This window comes from Pseudonaja textilis, chromosome 2, assembly GCF_049901715.1.
Source record: "Pseudonaja textilis isolate UNSWEBS1 chromosome 2, rPseTex1.2, whole genome shotgun sequence".
NCBI classification, from domain to species: Eukaryota; Metazoa; Chordata; class Lepidosauria; order Squamata; family Elapidae; genus Pseudonaja; species Pseudonaja textilis.
The window spans coordinates 68,791,242-68,812,602 of NC_141991.1; the positions used below are offsets into that span (position 1 = coordinate 68,791,242).

General features: G+C 36.1%; 1 protein-coding gene across 1 annotated transcript in view; it reads right to left on the reverse strand.

The window, feature by feature from the left end:
* The window catches only part of ITK (IL2 inducible T cell kinase), a 49,247-nt gene that overhangs the window by 9,656 nt on the left and 18,230 nt on the right, over positions 1–21,361 (reverse strand). Inside the window, exons 2-14 of the mRNA XM_026696143.2 lie at positions 19,354–19,458; positions 18,179–18,260; positions 17,286–17,414; positions 14,763–14,803; positions 12,856–13,007; positions 11,954–12,019; positions 10,841–10,895; positions 9,809–9,888; positions 7,925–8,061; positions 7,031–7,105; positions 6,214–6,385; positions 5,291–5,507; positions 4,443–4,507 (exon numbers count right to left, since the gene is read on the reverse strand). Coding sequence (XP_026551928.1) covers positions 4,443–4,507; positions 5,291–5,507; positions 6,214–6,385; positions 7,031–7,105; positions 7,925–8,061; positions 9,809–9,888; positions 10,841–10,895; positions 11,954–12,019; positions 12,856–13,007; positions 14,763–14,803; positions 17,286–17,414; positions 18,179–18,260; positions 19,354–19,458 — 1,376 coding nt within the window. The remainder of the gene's footprint in view (positions 1–4,442; positions 4,508–5,290; positions 5,508–6,213; positions 6,386–7,030; positions 7,106–7,924; positions 8,062–9,808; positions 9,889–10,840; positions 10,896–11,953; positions 12,020–12,855; positions 13,008–14,762; positions 14,804–17,285; positions 17,415–18,178; positions 18,261–19,353; positions 19,459–21,361) is intronic.

Consider the following 21,361-nt stretch of genomic DNA (forward strand, 5'->3'; position numbering starts at 1 on the left):
GGAATCTATAGCAAATTACAACACTTAGATAAAATCTTATTAGGATCAAATAAAAAGAATATCTCTAAATTTTATAAATATCTATTGGAGGTAGAATTAGAGCAAGAGATAGTGAAAGGGAACATGATAATGTGGAGTAGGAATATTGGAAGAAGCATTACATTAACAGAATGGGAAAAGATCTGGAATAGAACCATTAAGATTACGAAATCTGCGGCGTACAAAGAAAATATGTATAAAATGTTATATAGATGGCACTTACCCCCTTCGAGGTTAGCGAAAATGAACCCAAACTCTAGCCCAAAATTTTGGAAATGTAAAAACATAGAGGGAACCTACTTTCATATGTGGTGGACCTGTAAAGAAGCCCAGAAATACTGGCAAAAAATTAGAAAATGGCTGGAGGAGATAACCAAAGATCAAATTGAATATAAACCAGAGTTCTTCCTACTAGGGATTTCTGATAAACATTTTCCTAAAAAGACGAAATATATAATAATTCATATTCTAACTGCGGCCAGATTAGCATTTGCTCAGTGCTGGAAATCATCCCGTTTACCTACAGATCAATTGGTCATTCAGAAAATATGTGACTGCGCAGAAATGGACAATTTAACCATAGCTCTTAAAAATAAAGAGTCTTCAGCATTTGATAATAATTGGAATGCATGGTATAATTGGTTATATCAGAGATAAACTGTTCAATGAGCATAAATAAGCATAAATATCCATAAATAGCGATAAGATGTGTATATTTAAAGTAAGAGAAGAATTGGAGAATTGGATCTTGTAGACTGTCAAAAAGAATATTTGTCTGGTTTTAACGTATTTTCTTTTTTCTTCCGTTTCTTTTTTTTTTTTTCTTCTCTCGTTTATACTCCTTTTTCTCCTTTTTCGGTCGCAAGACCGAGCGTTTTTTTTTTTTTCCTCTCTCTTTCTCTTCTTTCTTTCTTCTTTTTCTCTCTCTGTTTCTTATGTAATGTTGTTATGTTATTTTTTTAATTGTAAATTCAATAAAATTTATATGCAAAAAAAGAAAAAAGATTAAAATCTCAGAATGTTACTGAATCATTAATCTGAAATCATGAGTTATAATGATATAGGAGGCTCTATTTTTTTATATATCTGATCCACTGGTAGTAGTAGAACAGGAATATACTGTATATACCCAGATTGAAAGTTACACAGTTTGACTTTCTTTCCATGTTATCAAACTAATCATTCTATAGACATGCTTCTCTTTAACTGTCAGTACTATGGAAGCTATTGAAATAAAACAGACTGCTTGTTGTTAAGCTGCACCAATGCCATCATTGATTTTATGAGTACTGCTATTCTTTCACATCCTCCTCTTTAAAAAAGCAGTAATGACTGTGGAAAGAAACTGACTTCAGTTGACCAATAAAATATAATTGGAATATGTCTGGCTGGCAAGTGATAGAAAGGTGTCTGCAGACTTCCGATTTGAGCTTCTTTGGCGACAGACCGAAACCGCGACTCTGTGTGTTTTCGATCCATGCTCACCGCTGGAGCGCCCCGAGCCAGCTGGTTTTGTGGCTAAGCCACCCCATAGAGGTAGTGAAGAAGGGGGAGACTGCCTGCAGGGTTGAGGAGAGCTGCATCTCTCCTCCTCAGCTGGCCATTACTCCCTTTCCCGAAGGCGGTTGTACCGGTGGTCAGAAATGGCCACCACAAAGAAGAACTCAACCGGAAAAGAATGTGCAGGAGGGAGATAAGAAGAGAAAGTTTTGGTTGACCGGGTCAAACAACAAAAACAACAAATAAGGTACCCTGGAATTTAAACTATAAAAAAAAAATAACACTGTTCCCAAAGAAGATTTTTAAGCAGCGAAGGAGAGAGAAAAGGGAAAGGGTTTGGTTTTTTCCCACCTTTTCCTTTTCCTATACTGACAGCTAAGAGACTTAAGCAAGAAATTGGAAAAAAAATGCACTTTGACATTAATAGGCATTTAAAAAGTCAAAGGGATAATAAAGATTTCTGGATATTGAAAAGCTTTTGAAAACAGGAGAGAAAAAGAATAAAAGGGCAGGATCTGGAAGGGAGGAGACTGCCTGGAATTAAAAAGAACTTACAGTAAAATCTCAACAAGACTTCTAAAAGATACATCTTTACTGAAACATGGTAACAAAATAGTAAAACCCCAGGAAGAGAAAGTGAAAAAAGAAATAAGAAGGAACAGCTCGGGAGTATTTGGATTACTTGGTGATCTCTGGATTCTTGGTTACTGCATTTGAATGACTAAAATCAATTGGGTGGTTGTTTAAAAGTGTCTAAAATGGCTCCACTCTTCGAAGAACTGAAAATGGAACTTAAAAAGTACAAAGAAGATGCACAAGAAGGGAGAGGTTCTTTTGGCTTCATATTTCAGTTCTTAGAAATGGAGATTTGGAACTATGAGAAACAACAAGAAATGCCTGCAGAACAAGAAGATTGGGACAAAGAAGAAGCCATCTTTAATGAACAAGTAAGTGGGGGAAAAAAGGAAAGCGGGGAAAGAGAATTGAAAGTTTAAGACTGGGAAAAACAACCCCCCAAAAGAATAGATTGGAAAATAAGTATAAAACCAGAAAGCAACAGAAGAGGGAAATGCAGAAGAGAGAATTAGAAGTAGAGAGACAAGGGGGTAAAAAGGAGAGGGAGAAGAAAAGAGGGAAGAAAGAAAGGAAAAGAAGCTATAATGGACAGAAACAAGATAAAGAGAAATAGGGCCTATTTAGAGATAATGGGTGAAAATCTAATTGAAAAAGGGATTCTGCAAAGGTACATAAGATAGTATTGTTATATTAGAAATAGAAATAATTTCAGAAAATATGAAACAAATGTATGGTTAAAATGTTTGATAAAATAGTTATCGTAATTTAGTGGAATGTTTGTCAATAAATAAATGTAATAAAATGAATACTTAATGATTTATAAAACATGTGAAGAGAAACAAGGGAAAAATTAATTATGGAGATTATACGTGTCTTCAAGGAAGTATAATGTTTAATTGAAAAGAAATGTTAAAGATGTTAAGACTTTAATGAATATTTAATGAATTGGAATGGAATGAGGGTTTTAATTACATATATTTATAATCCTTTTTAAAAAGAATATAGTGTGTATTATAAGAATGTACCAAGCGAATTTGTTTGGAAGTTATGTATTATGTATTATATTGAATGTTACAACCTTAAGATATATATTGAAGTTTAAATAAGAGTTGAATGGATAAAATTAAAAGACATAAAAGTGTCATACTCCAATTTGTAACTACAGGACAAAATTTGTTTAATGAGAAAAGATAATATGAAATTGAAACAGGACAGACAAAAGTATAAATATAATGATTTTAATTGAGATGAGATAATCAAAATAAAATTGAGAAAATTAAAAGAGGGGAAAACTATATAGTAAATGCAAAATAGTAATAAGATATGGAATAGAACACAAAAATGAGCATGAAATTGAGTTTGTGTCTCTATAAAGAAGTGTAACCTGAGACCATGCTATTTTCAAAACAGATATTTTACTTGTATTATGTTTTTTGTGTGTGTGAAAACCCAAATAAAACTTTAATAAAAAAAAAAGAAAGAAAGGTGTCTACAAAGTAGGAAATGATCCTAGAAAGCTATGCATGATAGGATGTTGGGTGTTTCTGTGATTGGGACATTTATTAGTGAACTCCAATAACATCCAATGCAGAACTTCTATCAGCATAATTAAAGGGAAGAGAAATTGCAGGATAGAATTGAGGGAACTAATGTTGCACTGTCCCAAAGGTGCTTTTTCAAGAGGCAACTGGACTTTCTGGTTTTTCTTTGAAGACGTTTTGCTTCTCATTCAAGAAGAGTTGAAGAAGCTTCTTGGATGAGAAACGAAACATCTTCAAAGAAAAACCAGAAAGTCCAGTTACCTTTTGAAAAAGCACCTTTGGGACAACCATGACCTGGATGATTGAGAATATCCCTAGACATTTCATATCCCACTGAGCAAGTTGCTATACAATATAACACACCCAAGTAGGAGCTGTAGCTGCCTCCTTCAATGTAATAGTGCCTATAGATGGGTTTGGCTTGGAATGTTGGGAATTACAGTCCTAACCTATCTGAAAAGCCCCTGGTTGGGAAAGGCTGTACTATGACTCTTACTGTCTTCATATTTGCAGTTACATACTAGTTATATATTTGCAGAGGTGAACAGTGGGAAAATTCAAATGATAAACTAATACAAAAATTGAGATCCTTTAGTTCTCTTAAGCTGGCTGTCAAAGGAGGGGTAGGTTATAGAAATTTCAGTGGAAACAGATCAGAAGTGAGCTTTAGAAGCTTTTGCTAATACAATAAAGTTGAATTGGGTTAGGTTGGATATAATTAAAAAACTGTAGTGGATTTCCACTTATCAACTATAGGGCTAATAATGTATAATACACCTATATTACCGTGACATTCCAAAATCTGAAACTTTGACAACTTGAAATTCGCCCACCAAACAGTTTCGAGCAGCCTGCGGGAAAGAAAAGACAGGATGTACAGTATTTGTACAGATAATATGAGCCACATTGTACAATACCAAGGTTTATTGCTGACAGAAAACCCTTTATGAACTTCTGGAGAACAGGAAAAAAAAAGAACTTCACCAGTGACCAGGATATGAACGACCATGCATAGGGCATGCTGATCCAGGAGTGATATAATTGATACGTGAGATGAAGCTGTGCAAAGCCCCCCTAATTCCTGGATGCCATCTGCTTTTTGAGCAGCAGCCATAAGTCTAGAAGATTCTGTAAATGGAGCTCTGGCTTTGTTTGAGACTATGCTATCTCATCCTGAACCAAAGATGGAAAATCTCTGGATCTAGGAAGTCACATAATCCACTAGCAGTCAATTTTATGAAGGTGGACTTTGAACCTGTTTTTTTCCTTATCCAGTCCTTTATACTCAAATACTATCTAGGCCCTGCAGATAGAACCTTGGTGTGATATCATATATTATCATACCAATAACAATAAGAAATTAGCAAACCCATGAAGACATTAAATTTACTTTACCTAGAAAACTACTGGGCCCTACAAAAAAAATCAGTAAAAAATTTAATACTCTCACAGAGAAGGAATAATCAGAAATATTGCAAAATCCCTACTGTTGTACAATCTCCATTATTTTACAAACACTGAAAGTCTTCTTACATTACAATTTAAAGATAATATATGTCAGTAATTTCATTTTTATGCTGATTTTTTATGTTAAAGATTTATTTGCAGGAAAACAAGATGTGATCCAAACATACCAGATCTCTATGAATGACAGATGCCTCCTCAAGATAAGCCATTCCCTCACACACATCTTGACACATTCCAAGAAGTTCTTCCTTTGATAAGCTTCCACGTTGCTTCTTCAAATAATCAGATAAACATCCAAACTCCATGAACTCAAATACTAGACATATAGGAGAATTTTGCAGGCATACCCCATGTAACTGGACCAATTTGGGATGAGATAGTTTCCTGATGATGCAAAAAGATAAATCAAGATTTTTCAATGGAAAATAAGGAAGAAGACCATAAAAGAAGAAACCCAGATATATGATGGATATACTAAGAAATAAAGAAAAAAGGAAAAGTATAATTATTTTAAATACCATGCTACATTTCCCTCATTCGCTATGGATAATTCTTGAAATGGAGATCAATTGTGAAGTTAACTCTTTTCACACATTTACAAAATTTCACTGATACTTTTTATTTTCAGAAAAATAAGAATCTTATTAAATATGTGTCCATACAATCACCAGGAATAAAGGTCACCTTAAAGAAAAATAATTTTCTTAAAACTTAATTAAAAACAGTATTAGAGATTGTATTTTGTAGAACTTGTAACAATATACCGATACAGCTTCTTCAATCAAGAACCCAATTGTTTAATGCCTGATTGTGCCAATCATGTTTAGGAGACAGTCATGTTTGTGAGACATAGCAAAACAGTGTAAGAAAGATTTTTCTTAAATTACATTGAAGAATTGCATTGACGAAACAAATTGGAAGAAGATTCTAAGTATAATTATAAAAATAATAATTTAAAAAATTGTGATCCAGCTTATCAAAATTTAAAATAAATTATAATGTGAACCACATCAAGGGATTAAAAGTCATGTCATTGCATTATTCATTACATAAATAAAATGGGAGTTTAGTAGGTATTTATACTGCTTACATCATGACTTGGGCCTCTTCAATAAAGTCTTCTTCTGACATTGTTCCTGTGCGAATTGTCTTTATGGCCACTTTCATCCGATCAAGCCAGTAGCCAAGATGAACCACACCAAACTCACCAACACCAATCTCCTTTTCAAATGTTAGTTCTTGTGGATTAATAATCCATTTGCCTAGGAAAAAGCAAAAGAAAAACAATCTAATAATTGCTTTTGCTTTTGTCCAATAAATAATAATTGTTATATAATCAATAGTGCCAGTATTTGTGGATGTGAAAAGAACTTGGTTAGGAATTCTTCATTTAATCATTACTTCTCTAATACTCCACATCAGGGGTGTCAAATTCAAGGCCTGGAGGTCGGATCTGACCCATGGGGTGCTGAGATCTGGCCCACAGAGCCACCTGGAAACAGCAAAGGACCAGCCAGCAGTGCTTCTGCCTTTGAAAACGGAGCTCAGGAGGGTTGCAGGAGGCCGTTGCAGCCGAAAGCAGAGCTTGGGAACCCATTTTCACTGGCAGGGTACTCTGTCCACCACAGATGGCCCTGACATGAGTGATGTCAAGTTGGCCACACTACCCTGGCCACACCCACCCCATCATCCAAAAGTCAAACACAACCCTGACGTGGCCCTCAATGAAATTGAATTTGACACCCCTGCTTCACACCCTTACTCCCATTCACAGAAACAAAGAAACATTGTGATTGCCTACCCTTATTTACATTTTAAAGAAAAGAACTGTGACTTTCACTTTCATTTCGTCTCAAAACCAAAAAATTACAAGCTCCTTTAGCAAGACATCTAGTTTACTTACTTACCATAACTTAATCCAGCTGTAACAGGAGCTTTTTCTCTCCGGGTGGAGACAGCATACCTCAGCCGAGTAACAAGACCTGTGTTTTGAACAAATGTACAAATATATTTGAAAGAGACTCAAAAGTAAGAGTATATAAGGGAATTTTTGTAACTCGAGATTAAAATAAGGGGTCCTTGGTACTCTCTGAGCTTGGTTGTTTTCTTGCAGACATTTCATTACTCAAACTAGATTACATCATCCATGCTAGTAATGTAGAGTGATATATTAGCATTGATGTTGTTACCTGGTTGAATGAAATGTCTGCAAGAAAACAACCAAGCCCAGAGAACACAAAGGAACAAATAAGTGCCAGCTTTTGGCAGCTTAAGAAAAAATGATGGTCCATAAAAATAGAATTATGGAGATGTACTATAAGAATGTACTTGAGAATCAAATATAGAAATAACAAAGTTACCAATGTGACACTTCAATAAAGTATACCAAAACAATTTTCCTATTATGTAAAAATTTCTAGGAGTGTCTGTGAAGTTTTGAATATGCAACATAGGCACTATCTGAATATGCTAAGCATTTTATATTAAATTTCTCCCAGGATATTCAGAAAATCAAAGAACTGTCATTTATGTATATAATTTCTCTTGAATATAATTCAAAGTTATACTTAATGGGGCACATATAAAGAGAAGGCAAATATAGGCTTCGTGCAAGAGATCCATTATTTAGGAAATTTTCAGCATTTTATGATACTAAGATACTACTTTTATGATACTATGATAAGAGCTTTGATAATAAGGAATTATTTAAAACATCAGATGTCAAGATAATTTTTCCCTCCATTTTTAGAATCTTAGAATTAAGTTATCTGCATCTTCTTACTTTTCTTGCCTGAACTTACCTCCTGCATTATACTGATGATAGTTGATCAATTCCGGGATACAATCAAAAACATGTTTCTCTGCCAAGTAATACCTCCTGGGCTTGTCACTAGTCTCCTTGATGTGATAGTGCTTTATAACAGGGCTATTGTCATTGCTAAAAAAGATAGAAAATATGCCACTTTAAAATAAGGTAAAGACTGCTAAAAATGTGCAAGTAAGGCAAAAATGACCAATGATTCGTGAAGCATCAATCCAATTCGGGTTTGAACCATAGAATAAATACTATGAACCACTTTATTAGAGTTCTGCTACCTATATAGTTCCACAGTATTTTTTTTTTTTACTGTGGAACTTGTTACAGTGGAATTATATATTTTCTTCTTCTCATGTTATGTTTCTTCTTCTCATGTTATGTTTCTTCAAACAAGTACCAGAATGCCACACTATGGAAAACCTGGAGGCAAAATTGACTAGGATATATATAAGTTCTACCATTCCTTCAAAATGAAGATATAGAACAAATAGCCTTTTATCTTTCCTCTGATTTTAAAAGAATAATCTTGCAATTAGAGAAAATACTAAAGGATCTGTGTAGAAAATCTATTGGCATTATTAAATGTCTCTGAAAAGCCATACTTTACATCTTTAGGAAAATGAAAAAATAAAAATAAAATAAAAACTATTTTTTTATCTAGGCTGAAACTATCAAGATTCAACTTTGGAAAGATTAAAGAACATTCACTAAAATGAATACATCAATGGTATTATATTCTATTGTTTTATCAAAAAAATGAAGACTATTTCTATAAATAGTTGAAAGAGATAGCAACATATAATTGTGTTTGCTGGGATTATTATTTAAAGAACCAATAATTCTGAAAACTAGTTTTTAGAGAAATATGTAAATTGTTTATTCAGTGGCATAGTGGCCTAGGGGTGAAGACACTGCCAGCCCACTTGGTAGGTTGAGTTCAATTCTAGGTAGTGGCAGATGTTTCTCTCCTAGGGCACAAGAAAAAAATACCTGCTGCATATTCCATATAGGCATCAGGAAGGGCATTTGGCCAGTAAATGCTCAAATCCATCCAGTCACCCCCACTCCACCCCAAATTATGGGATTATAGGATCATAAAAAGTGTTTATGTGAGGGATAACCTTTTATATTCAAATCAGATTAAGTAGCATCAACTCTTTCCAGGTGCCATCACTAAAGGATTGTCACCCAATGAGGTCTTGTAAGGAGTCCATTTTGAATTGCCATTGCCAGGTCTGGTTATCTTTATCCATTTGGGCTTTAGGAATATTGTGAAAAAAGCTATCTGTTCCATGTGTTGCAATTACAAGTAGACCGCTGGTCCAGGATATTTGTATGTTTTGGTTTTTATTTTTTTCATACTCCTTTAAATGCATTTGGGTTTAGGGGGTCATTTTTTATATATTTTGACACTGTTAGCTGCCCATATCCTTGGGGAATAAGCAGCAGACAAGCAGAGCAAATGAATAATTCAGAGGGAAGCATGAATACCTATAGCCTAAAATTAGTTATAGTAATATATTCCAATTGTAGACCTTTAGCACATCAATTATGTGCTAAAAATTATGTGCTAAAGAAAGTGTATTAATAACAAAGCCAGGTTATTAGATATAACATCTATTTTTACCTTATTTTGAAATATCAAATTATGCTAAAAGGCATTTATCACAACAATTGTGCAAAAACAAGATGAAGATGGATTACTATTGTGAAAAGAAGGATCTCCAAAAAATGTCATGAAAAAGCCATATATTACAATAAATTATTTTTATTTATTTCCAATGTCTGACAAAGTTGTATTGAATATTCATTTTTATTTAAATGATTTTTTTAAAAAAAGTGCCATCTTTCCTAAGATCTAGCTTACTTTAATGCTTTTGTGAAAACAGAGACTGTATAGGTGCCAGGCTGCCTTGAGTCTCTCACCATGAAAGCTCCTTCTTTATTCTGGAGAAAGATGAAATACAATGAATTTACAAAGGAGTCTATTAAAGGACCAATTTTAATGTCTAAAATGCTACATAAGCATTCGTTCATTCATTCATTCATTCATTCATTCATTCATTCATTCATGCATGCATTCATTTATTCCAGTTGTGGGAACTTTTGAACAAGTCCACGCAATCTTTTTGGCAACATGTTCTTCAGTAGTAGTTTGTACAGTGAGTGACTTGCTCAAAGTTACCCAACTGTCTTTGTGCCTAAGGTAGGACTAGAATTTGGGTTTTCCTGCTGGTAGCCCAGCATCTTAACTGGCTGACCAAATGTATCCATTGCTAATCATATAATAAAACATTTATACTTCATGCTTGTAAATGTACAGATACATTCATACACAATTTTCCTAAAGCAAAGTAAAACAAAGCACAAGCACAAGAGAAGCAAGAAAATGAGATGTCTAACAAGGAACAAACCAAACACTCCAAAATTATGAAGAATGAACAGGGATTCAGTAATGTCAAATTAAACTGAAAAGTTGGACTGTTGGTTTCCCAAAATATTCAAAAGCTGCTGAAAGCTGGAATTTGGCTTCTATTTTAGTTGTACCCCCAAAAAGCTAATTCCTTCTTGCTTGTTCTGTATTGGTATTTCATGTTTTCCAATAGCAGTCTTCTTCCAAAGGCTCAGGCCATCAATAGATAGTGATTTTGCCTATATTTTATATGCTCAGCAATCATGTAAGGGAAGCAGACAGACTGGGGAACAATGAGTGGGAATTTTAATTTACAACAATCACCATAACCAGCCAATTCAAATTAAAGGTTTTAAACAAATTCAATTCAAAACTACTACTCGATTTCCTCATTACATCACTGAATGTAACTTTCCTATATGCCCAAGCAAGACATTGATTTAAGTACAGTAAAATGTGGGTACTACCTAAAGGGATTTACCTTACCTCTTCCCTGAGCATTGCTTCTGCTTTGGTTCTGCTGATATTCATGTTGTACCAGCTGCAATGATTAAGTACAAAGCAAAACAAGTTGTATCTCAAGTGGAACTAATCCATAAACAGCATTAATGTTTGGTGTCATGGCAAATAAATAAGATTTTTTTTTTTGTAGATATAGTCCTCAGGTTATGGTGGTAATTGGAACCAGAATTTCAGTTCCTAAACAATGTGGTTATAAAGCATGACCACAATGATTAGTGATATGAATGCCAGCAGTCCCCATTGTCATTTTTAACTGAATCCAACCAGTCACAATTCAAGGACCACACTGATTTAAGCCATTCCTGTCTTGGTTCCTCTCAGTCCTGAGTCTTGGTGAGATAAGGCCTCCTCTCGAACTCTCTGTACTTCTGGCACAGGAGCACTAGTGCAAGGCTGAATTAAATGCTTGGCAGTCTCAGCCAGTCATTGTTATGCCCAGGCCTCTAACTTCTGACCCAGTACTGCCATCCCACCCCTCCTGTTGAGAAGCCCATGGCGCAATCAGCCGCCTTTGTGCCACAGTGCAAAGCACCAGGTGCTCTGACCATCCAGCACTCCATAGATCCTGCCATCTCTAGCTGACCTTCACCATCTTTTTCTTTTCACTGCTGCCTGGCCTTATGCAAGGCAGATGCTTGCTGTGCCAGGCTTTCTTCCTGGGCCCACCACTGCCTTTGAAATTCTTCCAAAGCATTGCATGATTTGGAGAAGGGTGGACACAGCCTTCTTGCAAGCTTTTGGAAGGCCTTGTCAATAGCAAGTATAAGAAGATGTCAAAGGTCAGCTGGTCCTAACTAGGATCACATCTGGTGAAAGGAAAACTGAGATTTCCATTTCTTTCTATGATCTCAGAAAAAAGAAACCCAACATTGTTCTAACCCAACATTGCTTGAGAATTCTGTCTAGCTAATATTTTTATTCATGCTTTTTAATGCCATTATAAATTTATTTTTCTAATAAACATTGAACTGACATCTTAATGTTAAGATTTAAAAAGTACATAATTCAAAGTTTCAGTTAAAACTTAGTCTCTTGATAATGTATTGTATTACATACAAAGGAGCAATAAATTCTTACTTATATTTTTGAATATTATCTGGTGATTTTTCTACTATGTAGCTGCTTGGTACATATCCTCCATGCCTGAAACAAATAAATTATTCTATTAAAATATGAACAACTTCAGCATATGACTTGATTAAAATTGTCTGTTAGAGCAGAATACATGATACCAAACCTTCTGCTGATGGAATTAATAAGTAAATGGTACCATTTCTGACTGAATACAGAAAGTTAAACTTTCTATTTTATTTCAAATTTTATTTTATTATTTAACATATGTGATAACATACATGGACTTGCAATATATTTTAATATTTCATCTAGATTAGTGAAAGACAATAACATATAAATGTTAAAAAGATTTATGTCTAAATACCAATGTCTAGGTCTGTAATGGTGAAGCTATGCCATACATGCCGGAAGTGGCACGCAGAGCCATCTCTCTGGGCATATCAGCCATTGCCCGTTACTCTTCTGGCTTCTGGCGCGCGTATGCACATTGGCCAGCTGATCTTCATGCATGCAGAAGCACCAGAAACTGGAAGAGCAGCTCCCCGGAGCACATGCACATTCCAGACAGCCAGTCCTTGCATGCTCATGCACGTTACAAAACTGGAAGACCAGGTGGACGGTGTGCATGCGTGCACTGGAAAGCTAAGCTTCTGGTTTCTGGTGCTTCTGTGCACGTGAACTGGGGAGCTGCTCTTCTGGTTTCCGTCCGGTGCTGAAAAGGTTAGCCACCACTGGTCTAGGCCATCAACAAAAAAACATAATAAAACATATATGTCTTATTCATATATGTCTTAAGGTATAGTGCAGTAATTCAGGACAGGAAAGCAAAATGAATAAGAAACATACAGCACATAGGGAAAATGTAATGTAGGAGGAAATTAGAACATGCATTTTTTTAGACTTACCCATTCTTATCCTGAACCAACCACCAATGGACTTCGGAGCTATCAATAACATAATATTCCTCATTGCATCGTAATGTCAGTTCCTGAGGATTCTGAGCAGTATAATCATAAATGGCAATGACTGAGGATTCCTTGGTATCTAATGATGATTTCTGTTTTTTTTAAAGAAAGACATATTAAAAGCAGAAAATGACTGCAAAAAGTATATATATATAGGCTTCTGATGACTGATGATAGCAGATGACAATCTGCTGAAACGTTGCTACAACTTTAAAAGCACAACTATAATGACATGGGAAAATACCCGAACAAAGCTGAATACCATACATACATACATACATACATACATACATACATGTATGTATATATTTGTTTTCTGAGGTTTTCGCAGGTATTTGTATGTGGATCTTTGGTTATTCGAGTTTTCTCCTGCGTAAAATTGGAAGTATTTAGGTGACATTTTGATGAAGTCTCATTCATCATCTTCTGGCTTGTGTCTTCGGTTTTGTGCTTCTTGGAGTAATGTGAGCTTGCAGCTGCTTCTTCCTTTAAACTGCTAGTGGGGGTGTGACTTGATTGGGTGGGGGCTTGGCTGTGTTCTGATTGGGTGGGGGTGTGTTCTCATTGATTGGGGGTTTGGCTGTGTTCTGATTGGTTGGGGGGTTGGCTGTGTTCTGATTGGCTGGGGGTGTGTTCTGTTCAGGTGGGGGCTTGGTTGTGCTCAGGTTAGTCTTAGTTGCTGGGGGATTTGAGCTGGTGAGCTGTGATCCTGTTGTTTGGCTTCGTGTTTGTGGTCGTGCCACATCTTCATGGTGGGCATCAGTTCGCTTCATGTATGGGTCGGAGGGGTTTGAAGTGGGTAGTGATGCAGCTGCGGTACGGCTTTTGGTCCGTGGTCATGTCTCATCTTCTGTGTGGGTGTGAGTCTGCTTTCTACATGGAAGTGTGGTGGTAGCATCTTGTGTGGCCTTTGTGGGTGTGGGTCTGGTATCATTCTTCATGTTAGGTACTCATTTGTTAATGAGGGCAGGTTTCCAAATTACTGGTAGGTGGGAGGTATCATCTTGTTTATTCATGCTGTGTGGGCATTTTTCTATCTCTATGGCTTCTCTTATTATTCTGTTGTTGAAGTGTTCAGTTTTGGCGATAGTTCTGATATTTTTAAAGTCAATCTCATGTCCTGTGGCTTTGAGGTCTTGGACCAGGGAAGAGGTTGGTTCTTCTTTTTTGATTGAGTTCTTGTGGTTCTTGAATGTGTGCACTTACTCTTCTGTTAGTTTGTCTGATGTATGTGGTGGGGCAGGCGGTGCAAGGGATTTCATATACTCCTTGGTTTTCTAACTCGATTTTGTCTTTAGGGTTTCTTAGGATGGTGGATATTTTTCTGTTTGTGCAGAATGCTGTTTTAATGTTGTATTTTTGGAGGATCTTGCTGATTTTGTCTGTAGTGCCTTTTATATATGGCAGGAAGGCTTTGCTGTTCTCTTATTCTCTGTCTTGAAACCCCAACCAAAATCCAAGACAGAGAACAAGAGAACAGATGCCTTAACCACTCGACCAAAATGGCTCAAAATTATACCTTTTGTCTCTAAATAGATACTGAATGAATGAGCCTTATAATTTTTTAACCAAATTGGGCTCTAGTTGCTGTATTCTTAAAAAATTAATAGTAGAAGGCATCATTCAAATGATAGATATTGAAATATGATCATCACAAATTGCAGTGTTATTACTTTGAACTAGAGAGGTTACAAAACTAGAGATGTTACAAAAAATTGCAATCATTAAACCACATTTTAGATGCAAAATTTGATACAAGATTTCAAAAACTGAACTTCAGGCCTCATGACATCAATGCCATAATATGATGGCTCCTCCATTAGCACTACCCATATCTTGATGCTCACCATGTTGTTCTCTGGTGTAGGCGGAAGAGGTTTACTAGAGACTAGGAAAAGAAAAACATATGAAATCAACATAACGTGTGTGCATACCAAACAGGAAAAAAAAAGAGTTTTATAAACCTGAGTGTTTTCAAGGACTACAGATTAACTGTATATTGATTGTTTCCTATATTTTTTAATCATGAACTGAAGTATAATATCTCCAATGACCCAAGGAATGGGCAAGATACTGTTTGGATTAAGAATCATGACTTAAAAACTATAAGCAAGCATATCTTGCTTTTTGCTACGAAATAATTTTAGGAAATGAGCACTTGACTCCATCTAAACTACATCTTCAAGTTCTGCCAAATACACAATTAACCACAATTATAAGTATACCAACTTAAATGGAAAAGAAAAACGTTTTACAAATAGAAAGACAATTCACACAAATTGTAAATGTCTTCCCATTTTGTTTTTCAGAGCCATGTTTTTCTTTGGACCTAGTGTTCTTTTTTCTTTACAATACACAGGATTCAGTGGTGTTATGATAAAGATTTCATATATATGCAAGAAGATGTATCTCTTCTCAAAATACCTACAAACATAGCTGTACAATGTGTAGGGAATACACATTGTACACTTAACTGTACAATGCTAACTAGACAGCCATTTATTTGGAGTAGGATTTGGCAATGGCCACAACAGCAATCCACAATCAGGACATGAGTGACAAGAGGATAAGAATATTGCCCTTAAATACAGAGGCCAGAGCAAAGGAAGTCGGTGTGCCAGAGAGAAAAAACACTCACAGATCCTAGTGAATCCAAAAGTGAAACCTTAGTGCTTAAAGTAGATAATCCGCAATACATATTTTGCTTGTTTAAGATGTATAGTTAATGTACAGCTCATACACTGCTCAAAAAAAATAAAGGGAACACAAAAATAAGACATCCTAGATCTGAATGAATGAAATATTCTTATTAAATACTTTGTTCATTACATAGTTGAATGGGCTGACAACAAAATCACACAGAAATTATCAATGGAAATCAAATTTAGCAACCCATGGAGGTCTGGATTTGGAGTTACACTCAAAATTAAAGTGGAAAAAAACACTACAGGCTGATCCAACTTTGATGTAATGTTCTTAAAACAAGTCAAAATGACGCTCAGTAGTGTGTGTGGCCTCCACGTGCCTGTATGACCTCCTGATGAGGTGGTGGACGGTCTCCTGAGGGATCTCCTCCCACACCTGGACTAAAGCATCCCCCAACTCCTGGACAGTCTACGGTGCAACGTGGCATTGGTGGATGGAGCGAGACATGATGTCCCAGATGTGCTTAATTGGATTCAGGTCTGGGGAACGGGTGGGCCACTCCATAGCATCAATCTTGCAGGAACTGCTGACACACTCCAGCCACATGAGGTCTAGCATTGTCTTGCATTAGAAGGAACCCAGGGCCAACCGCACCAGCATATGGTCTCACAAGGGGTCTGAGGATCTCATCTCGGTACCTTATGGCAGTCAGGCTACCTCTGGCAAGCACATGGAGGGTTGTGCGGCCCCCTAAAGAACAGTGTATCTGTGTGCTGTGTGTGTATTATTCAAACACTACTCTCTATATGCCTCCCTGTATGCTCTCATTCTCCTAACGGGGAATTACCTCAACACACTCCTTTATTGGGGAGGTCTTGCTAACTGCCTATGCTTTCCACCTGTTGTCTATTCCATTTGCACAACAGCATGTGAAACTGATTGCCAATCAGGGTTGCTACCTAAGTGGACAGTTTGATTTCACAGAAGTGTGATTGACTTGGAGTTACATTGTGTTGTTTAAGTGTTCCCTTTATTTTTTTGAGCAGTGTATATTGCATGCCATCTAACAATACTATTCACATATGTTCCAAACAGTGACTGCATCACAAACACAGTGCAAGAAGCACAAAAGAATAATTTAGGTGGATTTTCTGGCATTTCACATTGCTTTGTACTGCTCCGGTGGCGCAATGGTTAGAATGCAGTACTGCAGGTTACTTCTGCTGATCACCAGATACACCAGTTTGGCAGTTCAGGTCTCACTGGCTCAAGATTGACTCAGCCTTCCATCCTTCCTAGGTGGGTAAAACGAGGACCCAGATTGTTGGGGGCAATATGCTGATTCTAAATCACTTAGAGAGGACTGTGAAAGCACTGTGAAGCAGTATATAAGTCTAAGTGCTATTGCTAAGTGCTACTGCTATTATAGAGACATTAAGTATTTAGACATTTATTGGTTTTATAGATGAGCAACACAGTCTGCAAATCTTCAGTCCCAAAGGAAATGAATAGATCCACATCACAGATCCAAGCCATATGGTGAGCAGATCACTCATAAGCCAAACCACAAAGCAGTCAAGCCACTATATAAAAATAACAGAATTAAACATAAAGCTTTTTTGAGCTTCTCTCATAGACATTTTATAGATGTTCTATAGCTTATATAACAGTACTTTAAATTATTCTTGAAGCCTTGATGGAAGAGAGGTTTTTGAATTTCCTACCAGTGTTGACTGGAATGTACTCCATACAGCCTGTTGCCATCTTTTCTAGCTGAGCACAACATCTCCATCGTCCATCTATCCAGAAATTTGGGTGAAACTTTGACACCAAAGTTGTGTTGTTCCTAGTTTCTAAAATGGGAAAAATGTCAGATACGCCCAGCAGAGCAATTCTGATCATGGTAAACAGCTTTTACAATAGACTTCCCCCATTTGATACCCTGTAAGTGTATTGGGATTGCCATTTCCCAAATTCCGGACAGTCATTTTAATCATTACATGTGATGGGAAAGAATTGCTTCCATTATATCCTCCACCCCATGAAACAGAAGAGAGCAGGTATTCATGAAAGCATCCTGATCATGAGACAGAAGAGCAAAAGCTACTTTTACTGTGATTAAAACAAAGCAAAACACAAAACTCCTGAAGTTTGGAGAATAGATTTCATCATGATATTATGAACAGATGATGTACATGCCATTGCACTTATTACAAATAATAAATTAATAAGCTGTTGTCATTGTAATAAGGGCCAATCTTGTTTTATTTTAATGTGCTATTATGTAAAAGGAGTCATTGAGGCAGCATACAATTAATTAGATAAACACATAGATAAACACATGTCCTTTTCATCCTTAAACATTATTCCCAGCCTATGGAGGTGAAATAAACCTTTCCCATCAACAGTTTGCCATCAACTTTTTTTTAAAAGTGATATTAGAATAATTAAAGGCTGCAGCTGGAAACAGGAATATAAAAGTCATTTCAAAGCTACAAAAGCTTATGTCCAATATGTATTTCTTAAAGCCTTCAATTGCCAGTATGCTACCTTGACATACTGAATTTCAAATGAAGTGTTGACCTGAGGAATTACAATGTGATGAGTTACAAATTACCTTCTTTCAGAACCATGACCCATTTCTGGCAGCTTGCTAGGTTGGGAGCAAAGATGTAGAGCATATAGTTGTCATGAGAAATCTGTGATGGAAGGGGGAAAGGATTTAGAGTCAATTCTAAACTAACAGGATCAGACCACTTTCTATGAATGGTTTCTAATGTGATGTTAGAAGGAAAAGTGACCTAGTATTAATCAATAATAAATATTCTAATGTGGTGACATATTACCAACAAAACTATTGCTTTAAACATTTTTCCAAGTGAACATTATTTCTTATTCTAAGATATTTGTGTGTGCGTGTGTGTCTGTGTGTCTAGTGAATACATTATATATATATATGCACACAATGGATAAAACATAACAAAAAGCACCAAAAATCCATTATTCCATTGTTAGATCTTAGCAAAATTTCAACAGATTTCCACAGATTGGAATAGAATATTGCTCTTTAAAAGAAAGTAAACCTAACTGAGGTTATAAAACTCTTAGTTTCTTAAACAGAAACCAGCTATCTCTACCTTGATCAATCATGAATTGTATCACTAGGGTCAAAAAATTTTCTCGATTTTCTGAATGGCACTGTATTTGCAGCACATTATGGTTTGTTCCTTTCACTGCCAAACAGGAAGCTAACATTTGGGCTGCAGCTGAGGGGAAAAAATGATTCCATATGCCATTTACATTATTATATATCTGATTTGCTTTAGCACAACCCACTCAAAAGAACTTGTATATTTCCCAGAAGAAACGAAAAGTTTTCTCCCCAATTAATTACTTGTGTTTGGGGGTGGGGTGGGGAGTTTTTAGAGGTTTCTTTCTAGAGAAGAATGCTATTGGAAGCATTTTGTGGCAGGTGAAAATAATGTTTGCAAGAGGCAGAAATAGAAAAAGGAAGAAACAGCACAAATATGTGCATAAAATTAAATTTTATATACTGTTCTAAAATTTGATCAGAAAGGTATTGTACAAAGCAGCTGGAGTCTTTTTTAAAATGTCAATGAGAATCAAAAACAGAAACAAGTCTGAAAATACTATAAGCTGTTTCCTGCTCACTACCTAAGCAATTTCTGCCCCTTAAATCTTTTGATCAATTAAAAAAGCATTAAGCATGACTTGCAAGTTTAATGTACTGGTTATGTTTAGGATGATTGAATAGCATATGTTGATACTTACCTGGAAAGGATATTTATATTGACATGGAACTGGGATATCACTCTTTACAAGTTCTACGCATTTAATTTTGGATAGTTCAATTGAACCCTTTAGAATTCTTTTTTTCTAAGAGGAGAAAAAAAATTCAAAATACAATTAGGGGCCATGATTGGTTTCATTGCTTACTTGACATTACACTACCAAGTCTTTAAACATTCATTTCTGGAAAGTATTTTATCAAGGGAAGTGAAAACAATGAATGACATGTTTTGATTTTCAACATAAAAAAAGAAAGAAGAAAGAAATGTCTAGGGAAATGTCTAATTAAATTTCTGAACATGTAGCTGACTTATTTCCTGAGAAATAGTGGGATTTTTTTTCCTCTCTCTTTTTCCTTGGTAGATCTAGGAAGCATCAATGCATTGGCTTGTATATTTTTCTATAAAAGATGCACTGAACAGGAAGCCAAAAAAGCAACAAGTATAATAACCCTGCTGTCCATTAATGCCTTGCTTTGAATTCACAGCTCTCTTTGAAAGTAACTGATTTCCTGCTTTGATTTTTCTACAACTGTGATGTAACACTTTTTTTCATTCATTTCAGACAGAGCTTAAATGTGGCGTTTAAGGAATAATTCTTCTAATGTGGCAAGCAGCTGATCTTATGCCTTTTCTATCAGAAACAAATCTATGTGGCTTGGAAAAATGATACACAATTAATTATATAATTCATAAGAAATGGCATTATCATACAATCACAAGAAGAACACCAGAAGCATCTTTGATTGAAGAAAACTTTCACAAAATGGGAGGATAGATTTTGCTACAGTTGTCACTCACATATAATTAAGCCTTCCATAGCCCACAGCTGTGTGATAGCTTATATTTTTCCATGCTTGAGGATGACAACTTAGTCCAATTAGATTGCCAGTTACATTCTATTTATAGGTTATGGCATTTGCATTCACCATATGCGAATCTGCATAGACTTCATCTGTCATCCATTATTTAAAAATGTGCCCAGAAGAATGCTAAACCCACATACAGAAGGATCCTGCAAAATGCCTGTACAGGGCACAGTGAAGCACTGGTTAGGCATTACAGAGGCACATGATGGCGAACCTATGGCATGTGTGATGGAAGTGGCATGCAGAGTCATCACTGCCAGCATGCGAGCCATCGCCCCAGCACAGTTCCACTGTGCATGCATACACCAGCCATCTGATTGTTGGGTATCTGCCCTGCATGTGGGGGGGGGGGCACATGCAGGAGATATGTGTGCATGCTCAGGGGGTGTGGAGCACAGGAAGGTCACGCATGCATGCACAGGGCGGTGGGGGAGCACACGCATTCATTGCATTAGGGGTGAAGGCATTCATGCACACATGCACGCACAAATACACACACTTTTGGCATATAACAATGAGAAGGTTAGCCATCATTGACATAGGCAGATGTAAAAGGGGAAGTAAAATATCCAACTCTTCTGCAGGTCTCATCCCAATCCAAAATACACATGGAGGGCATGGTGGAAACTTGCCAGCAGCCTTCAAATATAACAAGTGGGTGTTGGGTCTGGTTATACCATTATAACATCATCAATGAGGCATTAGAGAATATTCCTCTTAAACACAGAAGATGAAAAACTTTAAATATCAAACAGGTGAAGAGTAGCTGAAGAAGTGGCATGTTCCTCCTGCTAGACTAGCAAAAATGTTTAATCTAAGCCCTAACTGTTGGAAGTGTAAAAAGGAAAAAGGTACATATTTTCATATGTGTGGACCTGCCCAGAGGTCAATAAATATTGGAATATAATTTGATTGTGGCTAGAAGAAATAACAAAACAGAAAATTGAACTCAAACCAGAACTATTTCTATTAGGCTTAATAACAGAAAAATATAATAAAAAAGATAAATACATTATGCTACATAGCTTAGCAGCTGCTAGGATTTCCTACGTACAATTTTGGAAGCAGGAAAATGTACCATCAGAGGATGTTGTTATAAAAATTTTTTTAGATTGTGCAGAG